At 38.2% G+C, this 17,557-nt stretch overlaps 1 protein-coding gene across 9 annotated transcripts in view; it reads left to right on the top strand.

Moving 5' to 3' along the window:
- Positions 1-17,557, top strand: part of FGGY (FGGY carbohydrate kinase domain containing) — a 150,298-nt gene that overhangs the window by 49,875 nt on the left and 82,866 nt on the right. For all 9 annotated transcript variants that reach the window (XM_074875914.1, XM_074875913.1, XM_074875918.1 and 6 more), the window contains one exon: positions 10,257-10,372. In XM_074875914.1, the coding sequence (XP_074732015.1) occupies positions 10,257-10,372 (116 nt within the window). The remainder of the gene's footprint in view (positions 1-10,256; positions 10,373-17,557) is intronic.

The raw sequence follows: 17,557 nt of genomic DNA, 5'->3' as shown, positions 1-17,557 counted from the left end.
TAATAAAAAAGCAAGCAGTCTGCTGACTGTTTGCTTCCCCTTGCCTCATGACATGGTGAGGCGTATGTGGGTGGATAAAATATTCTTATTTTGTACTTTCTGGTCCAACTCAACATGTTTAGTTAAATGTATCCCCAGTATGAATCCACCGAAATTACTGGACGTACTCAAGGGATTAATCTGACTTGATATGTTGCACTTGAGATGGGTGGTTCCTTTCAGGTCTGATGACATAACTTCTAGGAAAACTGAATTTAAGAGTCTAAGTCTTTAAATCTTTTGATAGTGTGTTCCTAAAGAGAAACACACTTTTTTTTTTTTTGATTGGACACTGTTACAAATAGTAAAAGAAACATCATCTCATTGTAGTTAGTGTGATTCATCTTCTGTTGTATGACTTTTTCGGACATTTGCAGTGTTTGAAGCATTTATTTGTATTTCTTAAAGGACAGGTTTAAATAGATTACAGCAAACAATTACAGATGGGTACCTTCTCTCAATCCAAAGTAAATATCTGTATGTGTATAAATATGTGTGTATATTTATGCAAAAGTAAAACATGCCAGTTTTCTTACAATACTCATATATCAAATGCATACTTCCACATCTCTGGCGAGATGTACAAAAATAACGTTTTTAAGGTACCTTATCCAACACAGCATTTTATTTATGTGTGTCGATCCTTAGAGGCTGAGTGTCACAAGTGGTTTTCCCAATAGTCTGTCATTAAGTTCAAGGTTTATCGTATAATACAACATTAGTCTCATACCTCTTCTGGAGTGCAGGAAACATCTACACTCTATATTTCTCAAGAGACTTCTCTGCTGATTGTGGTGGTAATTGGAGGTCACTCTTAATTCTGGTTGGGGTGGTCAGTAGGTTGATACCAGAGTTTAAAGCACTTTGCTGCTTTGAAACCTTGTGTTGCTATGTAGTCTTTGAAAATGATCCTATTGTTCTTTTTTTTTTTTTTCCTTTCAAACTGGCACCCAGGGTTTAAATATAACATGGAATCTTGTCAGGGAGTGGCTGTAATCAGAGGATATTAATTATAGATGTGGGTGTAGAAAATTGCAAATGTGAATTGTATTTTTCATACAATAAAATCTATCCCTTTAAATAAGCAACATATTTGCTTAGAAAATTCTGCAATTTAAAAAGCCATCTGAAAACCTCCTAAGTGTTACAGCATGAACACCAAATACTAGAGCAAGGTTTGAGTTAATTACTCCCTTTTCCCCTTTACAGAAATAATTCGAACTTTTTGATTTACTAACTGAAATACTTTCTTTCCTGCTCGCTGATTGTTGCTAAGGGCTGTGAGTGGGACTTCAACACGCACGCGTGGTGGTATGTGCTCAGAAGAGTCAGGAGTCCTGCTTCTACATGCTGTATCCTGACAAAAGACCTAAAAGCCCATGGTAATATGTCTGCCTTGGAATGCCTCCTCTCGTTGAGGTCCTGGAAAAAATCTGCAAGGAAGCTATGTTATGGTTGTACAAGGAATTGCTTTTTGGTTTTTTTCTTCTTGCATATTATTGAGAACTTATAGAATACTGAAATGGTGCTGGCCACCAAGTAGGCATGGAGACAATATTTGTGAAATGTGCTTAGCCAGTGCTTTTCTTCACCTGGTGCAACCTTTGCCAGAGTTGGAGCTCCTGCTTACTGCATGAGAAAACCAGTTGTGGCCACTGCCTTGGGACAGCTGCCCTTTGAGGCACAGAGACCATTTTTGTGTTTGGATCTGTAGCGTGGGTTCCCCTGAGCAGTGATGAAGTCTGATCTAATACCTCACAAGTTTGAAAACTCTCTGTTTCACCTCAGTGGAAACTGGGCAAACCCCGTTACCCCTTACAGCCCCATGCACTTCCTTGCCTGATAAGTAAGTTTTGAAGTACTGCTGTAGTGCCTGTGTCTGTCGGTCAGAGATTTGGTGGATACGAGCCCCTCAAGGGCTGTGGTGTAGCTGCTGTTCCCTAAGAGCCTTCCCCTTGCCTAGAAGAGTACGTAACTCTTTCACGGACTGTGCTTTGGCAGGGAGATTTACGATAGAGGAAGGGAGACCTGTTTTACATTTTTAAATAAACGCTGTGCCACTAGTCCAGTGAGACTTCTGACTTTCCAGATGTGAGGCCAAGAGAGCTGCTGAATACAAGTTCACAAATTTTTAAACAAAATTTAGTCTTGTTGATTGTTAAGGAGTCTGTTAGAACCATACAAGTTCACTGAGTGATTGAAAAAAATGGCGGGAATAGCGTATCTTGTCAAACAAATACTTTGAACACAGATTTTAAAGAAAACCTGTGAAATCTTTAGGCCAAATGTAGGACTTGAATATAATTTTTTTTTTCAACAATAAAAATTTGGCTTGAAAGGGTTTGGAAAGGTATTACATAGTAAAATATCAATATCATCATTGGTTTCAGTGTATCCATCTTATAGGTCATGAGCTGTTCACTGTCCTTTGGGTTGTTGACTGTGGATTGGTATCTTCTACCAAATTTACACACCTCCTAGTAAAAAGAAATCTTTTCTACTAAAACTTTATTTTTTGAAACTGAAGAGCTATTTTCTGAGATTCAGTTTTTCTTGTGGTGAATTCAATACTGATGATGTTTAAAATGAGATTAAAAAAAGGAAAATCCAAATAAGTTTTGGAACATTAACTCTTTAAGGTTTTAAGGGTCAGGTCTGGAGTTTAATCCTATTTCACCTGTGAAATATGACAAAATTGCCACTGACCTTAGTGTTAACAAATACTGGCATTTCATTGCATCATACAGAAGGAAGGAAATTCATCCTAGAGTTTTTTATATATACTTATTTATATTATACATATTTTTTTTTTTTTCCTTTTCAGTTTTGGTGAATATTTCAAAGTAGGGAGAAAGCTTTGCTTTTGCTGTGATATTTAACTGTTTAAAAAATCTAAATGGCAGTCAGACTACTTTTTATTATTTATGATAAATACGTGTTATCTGGAGCATAGAAAGGCTGAAGCTAGTAGAATTGCTAACGCTGATTACTGTAATTTCCTTGCTATCTTTATTGGCTTGGCTTAAGTCCTCAGACATGCAAAGACTGAAAGTCAAGGCCTCTGAGTGCAACTGGTGTGTGTCTGCTAGTTGTCCCAAACAGGCTTCCCCACCTGCCTTTTTTTTTTTTTGGCATGTTTAATGTTTTGTTAGAAGAAGAAAACCCTTCTCGGGCAAGAGTCATGTTGCACTGCTGTACTAAGACAATGGGTTTGGGCAGGCAGGAATTTCATAGGCTTTGGGTCAAAGGCAATAATAATAAAAAATGGTGTGTTGTAAATATTAGGAACTTGGGATTTGCACAGTTGGGTGGATGGAACAGACCCTGACATGTTTTGGTTTGTGTACATGCAATTAAAGAGCTGTTGAATAGGTGAAATGAGTAAAATGCAGACAGTGTATGTGAAATAGAGCACACCCAGACTTACTCGGCCCTGTGGTTTAAAACTAATCTGTGCGAGAGATCTACTGTAGTAACTGAGTGACAACAGGTGCAGCTCTTACTCTGCTGTGAGCTCAACCCACCGCTCTTTGATTCTTTTTAGCAAATGCTTAACATGGGCAGCATCTCATACATTTTAGAGGTTTCAAAACTAAATGACTAGGTGTCATGTTCTTTCTCCTATTACCTGAGAAGTATTCCCTTAGGACAAATTGCCCTCTTTTTTTCCAGATTCCCCCAAAGCAGCCAAATACACCAGACAGGCAGAGACATTGGTGTGACAGGTATAAATACCAGCAGTGTATGTGGATCTAATAATCTGGTTCTATTTCAAAGGTCATGTATTAACGTATGTGGCATTAGGCATAATGGAGCAGAGATAATTACATGTTTCTTTCTGCTCTCTGATAATCTCTGTTGTATTTCAGGCTCTTGCAGTACCAATGCCCCATTCTGTTTAACATAAAGCTTGGATGCTGGGAGTATGTGTGCTTTGTCTTAATTTTTTGTCTGGAACATTTTTGCAAAAACCACAGGCAGATCTGTGACTGTGTTAGAGCGGTGAATTGCTCATTTTTGTAAAAAGCCTCAAGACTGTGGGGTGCATAATTTGGGAGGACACTGACAGCTTGATCCAGATGTCAGTATGTGGAGAAGTTCACTTGAACAGAACCTAAGCTCTGGTTTTCAATTTGAATTCAAAATCTGTTTTAAATTTGAAGTTTGCAGAACAAAAGGAAAAACATGTTTGATGTTGTGACAGTCACACTCCATTGTTTCAGGTCTCCTTCTTGCCTTCAGAACGTCATACAGCTTTCTCAGTTCTTGATTTTTTGTAGCTTTAAATAAATCAGGGCAACAGACCACAGAATGTTACTTTATCCTACCGCACACTATTTCTTTTGGGACCTAACTATACCCTGTCCTGGCTTCTGTAGGATTTAGTTTTGGTACAGTCTTCAGCAGGTGCACTTGCTTTTAGTCATCACCACCAAGTCACTCTCAGTATGACAGCCAGATTGCAAGAACATTTTTCATGGAAGTGATACATTGAATATACTTTGTGATTAAACTGTTATGCTGTTAATGATGCCTGTAAAATTAATTATGTTAATGAGTTTTAATTCATTTCTGACCAGTTAGAATGAATTAAGCAGATCCTTCTGCTTTGGAATCAAGAGCAAATCTTCCATTCACTCCAGGATGGTCAAGACACAGTACTCTGCCTTTAAAGCTGGTAGCTGACTCATTATCCAGGCTAACTAGTATTGTACCAACCCTCTTGAATAGAAAATCATATATAAATAGCTTATGGGATCACTTTTCGGGGAAAAACCCTTTCTTTTAGTAACTATCCTCGTTAATAGGAGTTTTATATTAAACTATACTCAAAATTAGGATGACTTCCAGAAGACTGATGCAGTTATAGAATACACCTCAAACTGTGTTTCGTTGTCAAAGATAGCAAGTATTCTCCCAGACAGGGCAGAATTTCTGCAGAGCTGGGAGTCATGCCCTTGATTGCTCTATCCCTTCTGGAGCGTGGGAGATGGTGTCAGCAAAGAACAGACCAAAGCGTAAAGCTCTGGCAACTCTTAAGTAGGTGTGGAGAAGATTTTTGTGACCTTTATCTTTTAGATACATTTTAATGCAGATAACTAAGACTGTACAGTGTTTCCCTTTTTTTAATGAGTATATCTGATTTCTTTCTCTCCAAGAAGTACAACAGAGTAAGAGATAATACTCAGAATGGGTAGACGATGCAGGAAGAGCCACATATCGACTAACTCTGAGCACATGAGTTGCTTTGGCCATGAGTCTAGTTGCCCTGGATCCTTTTGAAGGTTAGTGGGGCCAAATCATTGCTTCCAGACAGCATTTGGGAATTATCATTGTGTGTTCCATCACTACAGACTCCCTGAACCTCATGGTTTACTTACGAGGACCTAGTGCTGGTGGGTTTTTCGGAATACTGAGATTCTGGTCATACAGGACTTCAGCACATCCATAGTCAGTCCTCAGCAAGATATGTGCAAAACCTCAAGAGCTAGACAGTAATAGAAAGGATTGTGTAATATTATGTGCCCAGCCAAATCTACTTTGTAATGAATGTGGCAGGGATTTTTTTCTTGAGGCTGTTGGATGCAAGTAGGATCCTATAGTTCTTTGTAGACTAGAATTTGTAACAAACTCTAAACATAATCCTGTTCCTGTTGAAAATCTGGTTTAAATAAAATAAAAAAAAATCCATGCAAAAGGGTTGTTTTCTTCAGTAAGAGTATTCTAAGCAAAACTTTTTGTTCAGAACAGAGAAAGGAAATTTTTCATTTCATTGTATTGGGAACATGCTTGAGGAAAACAGTCTTCAAATTCATGGTATTTCAGCCTAGCTAAATATGTCCTGTGCTACTGAGGAGTTCTGCACCGTGTCTTCTCAAGTCCTGCATTAGATTAGGCAGTTGCCTAGATGACTGCCTATTAACTCAGCACCTTTGAACCCAGTTGATCCTGGTAGTAAAGGGGAACATTTGCTTCAATCCATCTGGTTCATCCAGCTTCAGCTAGTGCAAGTCTGGTGTTTATGGCCAAATAATTGAGGCAATACTGCCAAATAGTTCAGAAAAAGGGAATATACCACAGTGAGTATCAGTACTGTTTCTGTTTAATGTTTGGCCTTCATCTCACAAAATTTAGGAGCTGCTGAGAAATACAAAATTTTCTAATAGTTGAGACTTTCTTTGTAGGTGTAATGATGTGGTTCCTCACCTTCCTCTTCACCATAATGTCTTTCTGGATACGGTTTTTCCAAGTTACAAGTCATGCTAGCTCTTTCTCTGGATGATGCTCTGGAGGAGAATTTTCGAGTGACTTCCCAAAAGCTAATATATATCTATGCCATTTGTATTCAAAGTGAAAAACCATGAACAAACTGCTCTCTCTACATGTGCATACAGCTCTGTAGGATATACAAATTGAGCAGCTGTGTTTAATTCTTAGAGCACTTCATCAGGTAAGTGGCAGGGATTTCAGTTCACCACATCCCTGTTCTTTTGAAGCATGTAGTGAAGTTAATCTGTCATAACGGGCATCTCAAAGAAATCCTTCTTTCTTGAACTGTTATCTAAGAGACCAGAATGTCTTTCTGCAGTATACTACTTTCTCATAGATATTAAGGATTGGTATAAAGCTATATTGTTCAATTAAACATATACTTTTTATGGGGCAATTGTGGCCATGAAAATAAAAACCTACCAGTAATAGGTTCGTGTTTTAGCCTGGAGTTGAGGTTGGTCTTCGTATCAGAACCTTCCACTTACAGATCTGCCAGTTAATTCACTTGGGAAGAGGTGTCCTTTGCAGTTCATGTTTTCTATATTGTATTAAAATTGAACCAGAAATCATCTATTTATCTTTTTTTTTCTAAGCACTTTGCATTTATAAATCTACAAAAGCAGGATGAAAATGCTCACAGCCCCATTACTGTTTCATACTAGAGTATGTTCAGTCCAGCCATATCCAGTAAGAGAGCTCCAATACACTGGAACTCAGTGGACTGGCAAGGGTTGGTCTGTCCCCATTCACACTGTTTCAGTGGGCCTATAGACATGATGTGGTGTTCCTCAGCATGGGCTGTATGGAAGAATTGGCCCGTGTTTAAAATATGCTCTTTGGATTCCAGCAAGGTGGCTCTGCTTTCTCTTTGGGTAAGCGTGGAGACTCAGAGCGAGTTGCTTTGTGATCTCTGAAAGTGAGGAGCCATGACATTTAGCTCTCATCCTTAGAGCATTTTTCAGAGTGTGGCAATAGTTCATAGCATTGATCTAATTAGAAAAATACATGTTCAGTTCTGATGATAACTTGTTATGATTTGGTATTTACCATATTTGGGAAAACTTGATGCATTATTGTTTCACACTTTATGTCTAAATTTTTCCTAAAGTGATGAAATGAGCTTTATTTCCAATAGCCTTTTTTTTTCCCTTTTAATGAGAGGTTTGAGCTGATTTGGGGAAAATGTTTATTTTTTCCCAGTATTTTCTTCAGCCTAGAATTTATTTATTTATTTGCCGAGTTTTTGTCAAAGGTCCTAATTAGATTTCCATGACTGGCTTTTAAATCCTTGGAAATTGGAATTTCCTATATCAACATTATCGTTGCTGTAGTTACAGGTCATGTGCTTTTCTGTTTTCAAACCAGACACTGAATTGTAATTGTCTGGTCTATTAAACTGTTTTTTAAAAAAAAAAAAGGGGGGGATGGGTGGGTGGGTTAAAGCTGTTTGAAGAGTAACCCTGAAATAATCTCCACAGTATTTACAAGGATATAAATAGTTATGTCTATTTCTTTTTTCCCCAAAATGTGTAATGTTAATAAATTCCCTCATTACAAAGACCAAACAAAGCACCTTGCTAAACAGTGGGATTGTGAATGAACATCACCATTCCAAAAAGAATAGAATGAAATGAAACATGATGCATTTAAAATATACATTTCTGTCCTGGATGAGAAGGTGGGAGCATGGGGAGTCCATATAATCATCCAATCTTCTGCTCAGTGTCACATAAGAGGATTTACACTGAGGACAGTGCCTTTAGCTGTCCCACCCCATGAGAATCCTGCCCTCACTTGTACATCCTTGGTTCTCATAAACCCCCAAAACATGGTGAAACTAGAGTTCTAGATACTTTTCCAGCTGTGTGGAAAGGCTCGTCGTGTTCTTCTTTGGCTTTATTGTGTGTACAGTATCAGTGAGGAGAAGCCTTAGCTTTGATTTGTAAATAGTAAATAAAAATAGCTTTTCTATTTCTGTCCTGTTTGCTGATTGCTAGTTTCTGCTACTATGTTTTAATGGAGGAGAGGCACTCACTGTTGCTTTGTTTGTGGGGTATTTCTATATAAATAAATGGGAAACTATGACAAGTATGTTTGTCAAGCCTCAAAGTAGCAGAATCCATTCCCTTAGTGGTGTCTTTTTCAAAAAGACCAAATCCTTTATTATTTACTGGATGTTTTTTGCTACAACTGTAAAATAAGACACTCTACTTTGCCTAGGTAGGAAAAGTGCAATGGGATCTGTACTAGTAGCAAGTATTTTATGTGAATTTTTTTTCTTCCCCTTTGACTGAATACTTAGTATTTTGAGTATCTGGTTGGGTTTGATTGTGTTTTATAGGTACAGGTTGTAGGTGCTGATATGTGTGACATTCTTTGGGACACCTCGCTGTATCTGACTATCAGCTATGTTGCTGTCTTATTTTTAACTTTGCTGAAGGCAGAAATCTTCCTTCTTTGTTCAGTAACTGCACCTTGCTGTAGACAGTGGGGTCATTGTCCAGTGGTCGTTTTCCTAGACATGTGGTAATGTAACAATATGTAATACAATAATAAGTTTAATTCTCCTTATTTAGGTCTCTAGGTAGTTCACTTGGATGAAAGGGAGGGTTTACTTTAGCTCAAAAAATATTTTTTGTAGACAGGAATTTTGTTTGGATTTTACTTACGCAAAACTGCAAGAAAAAGTCAAATGCTTCAGTAAAATCCCGTTTACTTTGAAGATATACATTCAAATTTTAACAGCCTAATAAAAAGAATATGTCTGGGAAATCACACCTTGGCTTAAAGTTAGTCCCAAATAAGCTGTCTTGTAAGACATCACAGAAAATCCATCTCTGAAAGGGGTTTCTCTTTGAGAACGGTTATGATGTTGTGTTTCCCTGAGATACATCCGAGATGTCTTGCACTTGATGTACAGTAGTGTTCCCAAGACTACAGACAGCTGAAATTTTCAGTGGTATTTAGCATTTTTAATACCTTTTAGTTTGTTAACTTTTCAAGCACAATTTAATACTGATCTTCTGAGACGATTCTTAGTGTTCAGACAGAAAACAGTCTGTGTAATACTAAATCTTCAGGAACGTTATTCATATTTTGGGGGAATGAGAGGTTGGGGATATCAGTCATTTTTAGAAGAAAAACATTCTATTATGATAGACATTTCTGCAAGTGCTCTTGTCTTTTGTTTATATTCTGCTCCTGTAGTCTGCCCCGTGATGCTGTACTGTCACAGCGAAGTTCAGCATCAGTTTATCAGGAATGAGACTTGAAACAAGAACTTAATATTGCACTCAGTTGCTTCAAGGCTAATGCTGTTTCAGCATGTCACTGAATTGTCATCAGGTTCTGCTGAAATACAGACCTAATGATGGTGGTACTTGAACACATGCTATGCAGAAGCTCTGGTAGTTGGATGCAGTTTTGCTTGTACACATTCACCTGATACAGACATTTTACACCTGCAGGGATCGAAGCAGTGTCATTTAACCTAATTATCAGTGCACACATAATCTCCTGTAAATCGTAATTCAGCTTCAACATAAGTAATAGAAAGTTTTTCTAAGGACATGTTGTGTGCAAAACATTGCTATTTAGGTACAGCCTGGAGAAGCAGGAATCTTTGAGCTGCTTACTAAAGAGCTGTTCATGCTATGCTGTCTTCTGGGCATATGCATGGCCTGTTATTTGACTGATTTATGCAATCAAGTGGCCAGACCAGGAGTTGTTTCAGCAGAGAAGAATCTTAAACATAATGTCCTTTTAAGGTATCTCAAGACATGCACTCCAAACAGTAATCAATTTTTTTTTAATGTTAGCATTATGCTTGGAATTTTTGACCAGTGAATGAAGAGATCCTTTTGCACAGACTTCCCTCTAGTCACAAGTTTAAAACCAAATGTGTTCATTTTCCTGATTCTGTGCCTATATTGTCTCTTTTCTAGGTCCCTCTGTACGGTAGTGTGCAAGTGGACGTACACTTCAGATGGAGGTTGGGATGACAGTTTCTGGAAAATGATTGGTTTGGAAGATCTGGTGAAGGATAAGTATGAAAAAATAGGTATATTGGGGGTTGTTTTATATATATGTAAAAAGATATATACACGTCTATATAAAAAGTTCTATACATTAAAAAGATCTTTTGCTGTTTTGTTGTGAATGTCAGCAGAAATGTAGCAGGACTTGATGAAGCTTCAGATGGGTTGATAACAAGGCTGGATGCCCATAGGTAACAGCTTTCCTAACTACTCTTTTTACTTTGCATTTTCATGAAAAACTGTGTTTAAATTTTATATCTTCTACCCTTCTGAAAGGCCTAGCTAGCCTTTCAGTACTGCTCAGTCTCAACAATAGAGAAGTAAATGGGAGCCTCAGCAATTGATTACATGAAGGAAGCACCTGATACGGGTATATTGGATGGCAGGCTACAAAAAAACAAGCCACAATGTCGTAATTTATAGCTGTTACTGATAGCATGTTTTGTGACCTTTACCAATCTCCCTTATAGTAATTTTCAAGAAAAGTGCTACTTCTGCTTGTTATTATCTTTATACTGTTTTTTTCACTCTCAGAGCCTAAGTTTAATTAGAATGGTAGCCTTGCTAATAGCAATTCCTACAGCAGATATTCATTAAAAGTCCATAATGTTAATATACCAGAAAATTTCCAGGATAACTTTATTAGACTTTCCCTGTTAAGTTAATGGACTTTTAATGGATGTCCTAAGCAGACATGTCATTAACAAGAATATTACCAGACATGAATTAAAATATGCTCGTTCATCAAAGTTAATTATCTGAAATTTCCTTTGATTTTTTTTTTTTTAATGTCTAGCACTTTGAACAAGTTTGTACAGCAGTTTAAATGCAGGAACATGAAATGGAAATGGCATAGGGAGGACCATAGTGAAATGAAATGTAATGAAATCTATAAAATTTTCTGATCATCACAGAATACACTATAAGTCATTTTCAGGTTTTCAGATAATTGTACTGGAAAGCTTCCTTGAATAGATTTCAGCTTTTCCCCCTTCAACTGAAACTGCCTCTGCAATGGTATAAACCTGCTAGGAGTATTAGGCTTTTAGCTTCCTGAGGTTTTAGTTTGAATACAATTCTTAAAACATCTATCACATGTGGCTTTTAGCAAATCTTCAACAAGTTAAAATAAGACTTGCAATAAATACATGTTTTTACCAGAAAATTGAACATCTCGGCAGCTGGTGGTCTCATGGAAGAGTATTTTAAAAATAAATTATTTATGAAGTGTAAGCTAAGGCTTTAATACAATATTTATGCAATGCACTTCAAGGACAGTGCAAAGCAATTTGCCATTTTAAGTAACTAAACATATATGTTTTAAATGATAAAGTAGCCATTAATAAAAAGGGCCTTTTGTTGTGATGGAAGCCTCATAAAACGAATCTATATATGGCTCAGCATTTAGCAAGGCAAAAATCATTAATTTCCAACATCAGGCTTGCATTTTTGTTAAAACACAATGTTTACAAAATAAATCAGTAACTTAACTTCTGTTGATAGGCATTTCTTGCAAAACAAAAATGGTTTCCAGAGTTAATGGGGAAAGTGTCTACTTCCCTGGGCAGTTGCATTTATTTTTGAAGAAGCGAACCATAAAATACCTTCGGCTGGAATTGCAGAGGCAGAATCTGACCTCCAGAACTGCACCAAACTGTAGGCTAGAACCCGAAGCTTCTGAAGAGCACGTACTTTTACTCGCCTTGAGAAACTCTTTGGTTTTCAGATTCTTGGGCTGATTACCTTAGGTGTATCCAAAGTATAAGACACTTTTTGTTTTGCATAATAATGTGAAACCTGGCCTTAGGTAGAATATATGCTTATTTCCATGACTGTTTGTCTAACGTTGACTCTTTTAAAAAGGAAGGTATTACCTTCATTATATTTAGCAATGTGATAAAATCACAAAAAAGCAGGACAGTGACCTTCATTTATGCGTCTATGAAGAGGGAGTAAGGAGCTCTCTGTACGAATATGGAAACTAGACAGCAGCTACTCCTTCATTCCTTTATCTTCTAAACTGCGCCTGTTGGAGTCTCTTGGAAGGATTTAACTTCAGAAGGAGACAAAAGGACACCAAAACAAAGCAACTCACTCCCTGCCCACAAGCTGCCCAGCAGTGCTGAGGTCTGTGTTGTGTGCTGTGGAAGTGCTTTTCTTTCTGCCACCCCTAATGTTATCAGTGTCCCAGTACATGGGAAAACGGGAATGGTAACATTGTTTCAATGAAAGTTTGGGGGGGTTTGCTTGTTTTAATGAGTGTTCAGTGTTGTTGGACTTGGGAAGAGCACTCTGAATAAGCCCAGCTTTCCTTACTTAATTTAAATTAATCAGGACATTGTAGATCCACCTAGCAGGAAAGTGCCGTTCAGTCACTTGAGCAGCACTGGTCAAACTGGAGCAGGAATGGTCTTGTTGAGTTGAAGACTCCTTCCTACCAACACCCAAGGTGTTGGCATCAGTGTCAAGGCACCATCACTGCATAGACCTCCTCCCAGGAGCCCACAAATGCTACACAGGATCACACCTTGCACTCAGCTCGAGCTATATTTATCATCCTGCTTCAGGGTGCTGTCCCATGAGTGAACAGTCTCAGCTGCCATTAACTTCAGCCCATTATATAAAAGGAAGGCAATTTGTTTAAGTAACTCATATGGATGAACAGTCAGAGTGTGTGCTTCCAGGAGGCACATCATAGTGTGCTATGGCTGACAGAAAAGAATTCGAAGCAGTAGACTTAGCTGGCTTGCAGATGAAGGAACTCAAAATTGCCAGATAGCCTAGGTGGGAGTATGTTGAAGAGAGATTATACATGGTCAAAAACTCCTCCTAAAATGAAAACAAAACCAAAACCCTAACAAGTCTGAAGTAATTCTAGTGGAATTTCCTTTTCTGTTCTCAAGCTTGTCCAAGTCCATGTATGTCTGCTCAAGGTTTGTTTAGCTCAAATACAAGGATGTATTTTAATGCCTGCACGTTCCCCTTGTAAAGAGATAATACCATTTTTCTCACTTATCTCTCCTAAAAGATTAGCAGCTTCTGAATCATCATTTCTTTCTAAACAAGGCAAAATGTCACAAGATAAAATTAGCAAAATTTTCATGCTGTAACAAAAGTAAATACATAGTTTACCAGTTTAAAATAGGCAGAAAAGCTATGTGGGTTTTTTTAATCTCTAGTGAAATTACTATTCTTTCTAATCAGAGGGAACCATAGATAAATAGTTATGACTCTAGATTTTTTTTTTTGAAGTAGCTTTAACTTTCATGACACTGGAAATATTTATGGAAATTACCTGAGAAAAACTTCTTTAATGTACATATTTCTTTATTCTGATAAATACACTTTTAAACATCACTTTTAAAATGTCTCGCCCTTTAAAAATATGTTTACTGTAATCAGAGTGGTGCTTTGTCGTTCCAGGTAGTACACTTCTTTTAGTTTCAGTTTAACTTAACACATGACCTTGTTGATAAGGGGAACCCTCACATCTGACCTTTAGAATCTTCCACAAACCTTTCCCACATCAAGGCATGGGTTTACATATGGAAATGCCCAGGCCTTTGACATTTTACATTTCTCAGAGCAGCGTAACCTTTCAGGGAATCCACATAATAATTGTTTGTGGTCCCTTCTGCACACCGTGAATTTACTGATCACGTTTGTGAAGGTAAAGAGTGCTATCTGGAGATACTACAAAATTTATTGATCCCATTAATTTGCCCACCAAGAGAGTAGAAGATGGCTTGTGTTCAAAACCACTGTGAAAGGGTTGTGTACTACAGGCATTAGCATTTATCTGCTGTGGTGAAAACACATGATGAGTATCTCTTTGTGGTATTATAAAACCTAGAAAGACATTAACAATTCCGTTAAAATTTTATGTACTATAGACCTTTTAGGGTACTGAAGCATATATTCCATTTGGAGGAAAATGCCTGATAAATTTTCACCACAGCCCTCTACTTCAGGGGCTACTTAAGGGACCAAATAATGATTTTTTATTGAATGGTAATATTTTATGCCAGGTCTTTTTTTGGTTGAAGATGGTGCCTTTGTCTGAGAGAGCATTGCAGGTACTGCAGAATAGGTTTTATTGTTCTTGTAGATCACGTGTTGAAGGCTAAAATGCTATCTTTTGTAAAGGGGCATTTGTCACCTTCTTTCACCTGTGATGGAGCAGCACACTGATTTTAATGAAGTATTTTTTTGAAAAGAAAGCTTCATACTTGGAAATACAGTCCTTCAACATGATAAGGATGTTGTAAACCCATTTCCCCGCTTTTCCTGACTAGGAATTTACAGCCACATCCTCAAAAGTGAATAAATACACAGCTCATACGTATGGGATCTTTATGAATATCTGAGGCAAAACTGAGAAAAGTATTTGGATTGTTTAAATCTCACAAGTTTCATGGAAATTCAGTGCTTGCTTTGAACTTTGAGTGCTTGAAATTAATATGCTAATGAAAATAACTCTTGCATGGACAGATTGTGATATCAGCAGATAGGGTTTTGTAGACAAGCATGGTCAACAATCCTGTTCACAAAATGACAAACTCTTTTTTAAAATTACTTGGATTTTTTCCCCTTAAACTTTGATATGACTGGATAATATGGAGATCAGATTCTTATGCCTGTCTTCAAGCAGCACTTTTCTTTCTTTCATAACTCTAAAACTGTAACTTTGTTTAATTTGCTTTAGCATAAGACTGGTAGAATTCTTCCATGTTTGATTTTGCCTTTGCAGGTGATGGTGGTGTAAGGAAGAACACCCTCTGGTCCTTATACATCCCTTTACTTAAATCCCATTCTGAATCTTTTACCCACTCATCCTTCTTAGTCACATTCAAGAAGAATGCTTCCCATTTTCCACAGATTGCCTCAATCCATCTCCAGTGGGATTACTTTTGATTTTTTAAAAATTTTGCCTTTAAATTTTGGCACCGTGTTTTCAATTACAGAGGGTTTGTCTTGACTCTAAAGTGCATTTATGGTTAGTGGTCTTTACTCCCATACATCAATACAGTAGTGTCACCCTCCCTGTTCCAGCACTGTGCACAAGCTTTACATTGTGCTGGGTTTTCAGATGTAGGTCCAGCTCTGCATTCCTTCAGGCATTCAAAGAAGTGACAGAACAGCAGGCTGTTTATTCATGAACATGTTATTAGATGAATGGTTATATTCTTACTTCCACATACAAAGCTAATGAAGATAATGGTATTGTATACCTCACTTGTTACACTTAAATAGTCTGCTTAGGTTTTGCATTTTGTCAGAAGTAGTCAGTTTTAATACTTGGAAGTTCTACTCATTTATTTACATATAGGCTGAAAAAGGAAGATTCAGTCCAGAGGGGGAGAATACAGTCAATATTAACTTATGCTACAGCAGCTGTGAAGGGAGTGGTCAATCCATCAATTCTGCCAGTTTTATATCTCTTCCAAGGCCTTTGATGCCAGATGCTCCGGAATATATGAGGGATTTCCTTGAAGGCTGAGAGAAAGGGATGAGGATTTTTTTTTCAGGTCAGCTTTTAGCTGCCAGTTCTTCATAAAGCTTGATTGTAACAACAAGCTTTAAACACCATACTTTGTAAATGGTAGAGAATAATAAGTAAAAGGTTTCTCTTAAGTATGGGGTCCCTTTGTCTGTCTGTCTTTGGTCTTTTGTTATCCCAAATAAATTACAGCACGTTACAATTTCAAACAAAATTAAAAGGATGAATCAGAGGATATTTACACTTACATTCTGTCAAAATCCATGGAATTTACAACTGAGGAGTGTTCCAAATATGCTAACATCTTTCTGGCTTCCTGTCATTTCAGTCTGTCCAAGAGCTGTAGCAACTGTAAAGGAGCTGAAACTGGCACAGCGCAAAGAGGTTCTAGGGTGTCTCCTTCCTCAAAACTTGAGGCATTATTTCATAATATGTGATTCAGCAGTAAGAAGTTAGAAAGAATTTTTCTCAAAAGCTACATGTTCCTGTGATTTCTTTTTTCTTTTATGTTTTTTCAGTCTTGGGATCTCTGAATTACATGAATGGTTGAGGTTAGAAGGGACCTCTGGAAATTATCTAGTCCAGCTCCCCCTGCTCAAAGCAGGGTCACCTACAGCAGGTTGCTCAGGGCTGTGTCAGTTGAATATTGAGTATTTCCAAGGATGGAGACTCCAAAATCTGCCTGGGCAACCTGTTCCAGTGTCTTGACCTCCTTTTCCCAGTAAAAACACTTTTTCTTCTGTTTAAATGTGATTTCCTGCGTTTCAGCTTGTGTGCGTTGCCACTTGTACTGTCCCTGGGTGCCATTGAGAAGAGTCTTGCTCCATCATCTTTGCTCCCTCCCATCAGATATTTATGTACATTGATAAGATCTGCCCCCCGCCAACACCTCGAAGCCTTCTGTTTGCTGGACTTAGTCTTGGGTCTCTCAGTCTCTCCTTGTACGACATGCCTCTGTCACCTTTGGGGTCCTTCTCTGGACTTTCTCCAGTATGTCCATGTTTCTCCTGCACTGGAGAGCCCAGTATAAAACGTAAGGCTCCAGTTGTGGCCTCCTGAGCAGGGAGCAAGGCTCACCTCCCTTAGCCTGCTGGTGGCCCTCCTCCTAATGCAGCCCAGGAGGCTGCTGCAAGGGCACATGCCTGTCTCATGTTCATTGTGGTGTCCACAGGACCTCACGGTCCTTTTCTGCCCAGCTACCTTCCAGACAGTTGACCCCCAGCCTGTCCTGGTGCATGGGGTCCTTCCCCCTCATGTGCAGAACTTTGCTTTTCCCTTCCTTGAATTTGACGACTGTCCTGTCAGCCAGTTTCTCCAGCCTGAGTTATTCTTCCTCTTTCCAATAACTGTTCTTTAATAGGCTGGGCTAAATTCAGGTAGCTCAGGTTTCTTCACAGTGTTTCCTGGGTGACATTTTCCATTCCTCTTCCACTGTAAGGGAAGGAACCATCCGTCACCCTGTTTATCACCAGGTTGAGTCCTGCTGGCAGATGGTACCTCTCCACTTGTCCCTCCTCTCTGCTGCAAGAGGTGAGGAGTACTGTGTGGTGTTCTTTCATTCTCAGGCTTTGTCATAACTTAGACAACTAATAATAAAAGCTTAGAGCTTTCAAAAAATAATAATAAAAAAATTTCCCACTGTCCACTTCTAGAGTTCTGGTCTCAGGATCTGTCTGCCTGGGGAATCATATCTTCTTCTACTCTGGCA

The sequence above is a fragment of the Strix uralensis genome, chromosome 8 (genome assembly GCF_047716275.1).
Source record: "Strix uralensis isolate ZFMK-TIS-50842 chromosome 8, bStrUra1, whole genome shotgun sequence".
Taxonomy (NCBI): Eukaryota; Metazoa; Chordata; class Aves; order Strigiformes; family Strigidae; genus Strix; species Strix uralensis.
This window is presented reverse-complemented; position numbering and strand designations above follow the sequence as displayed.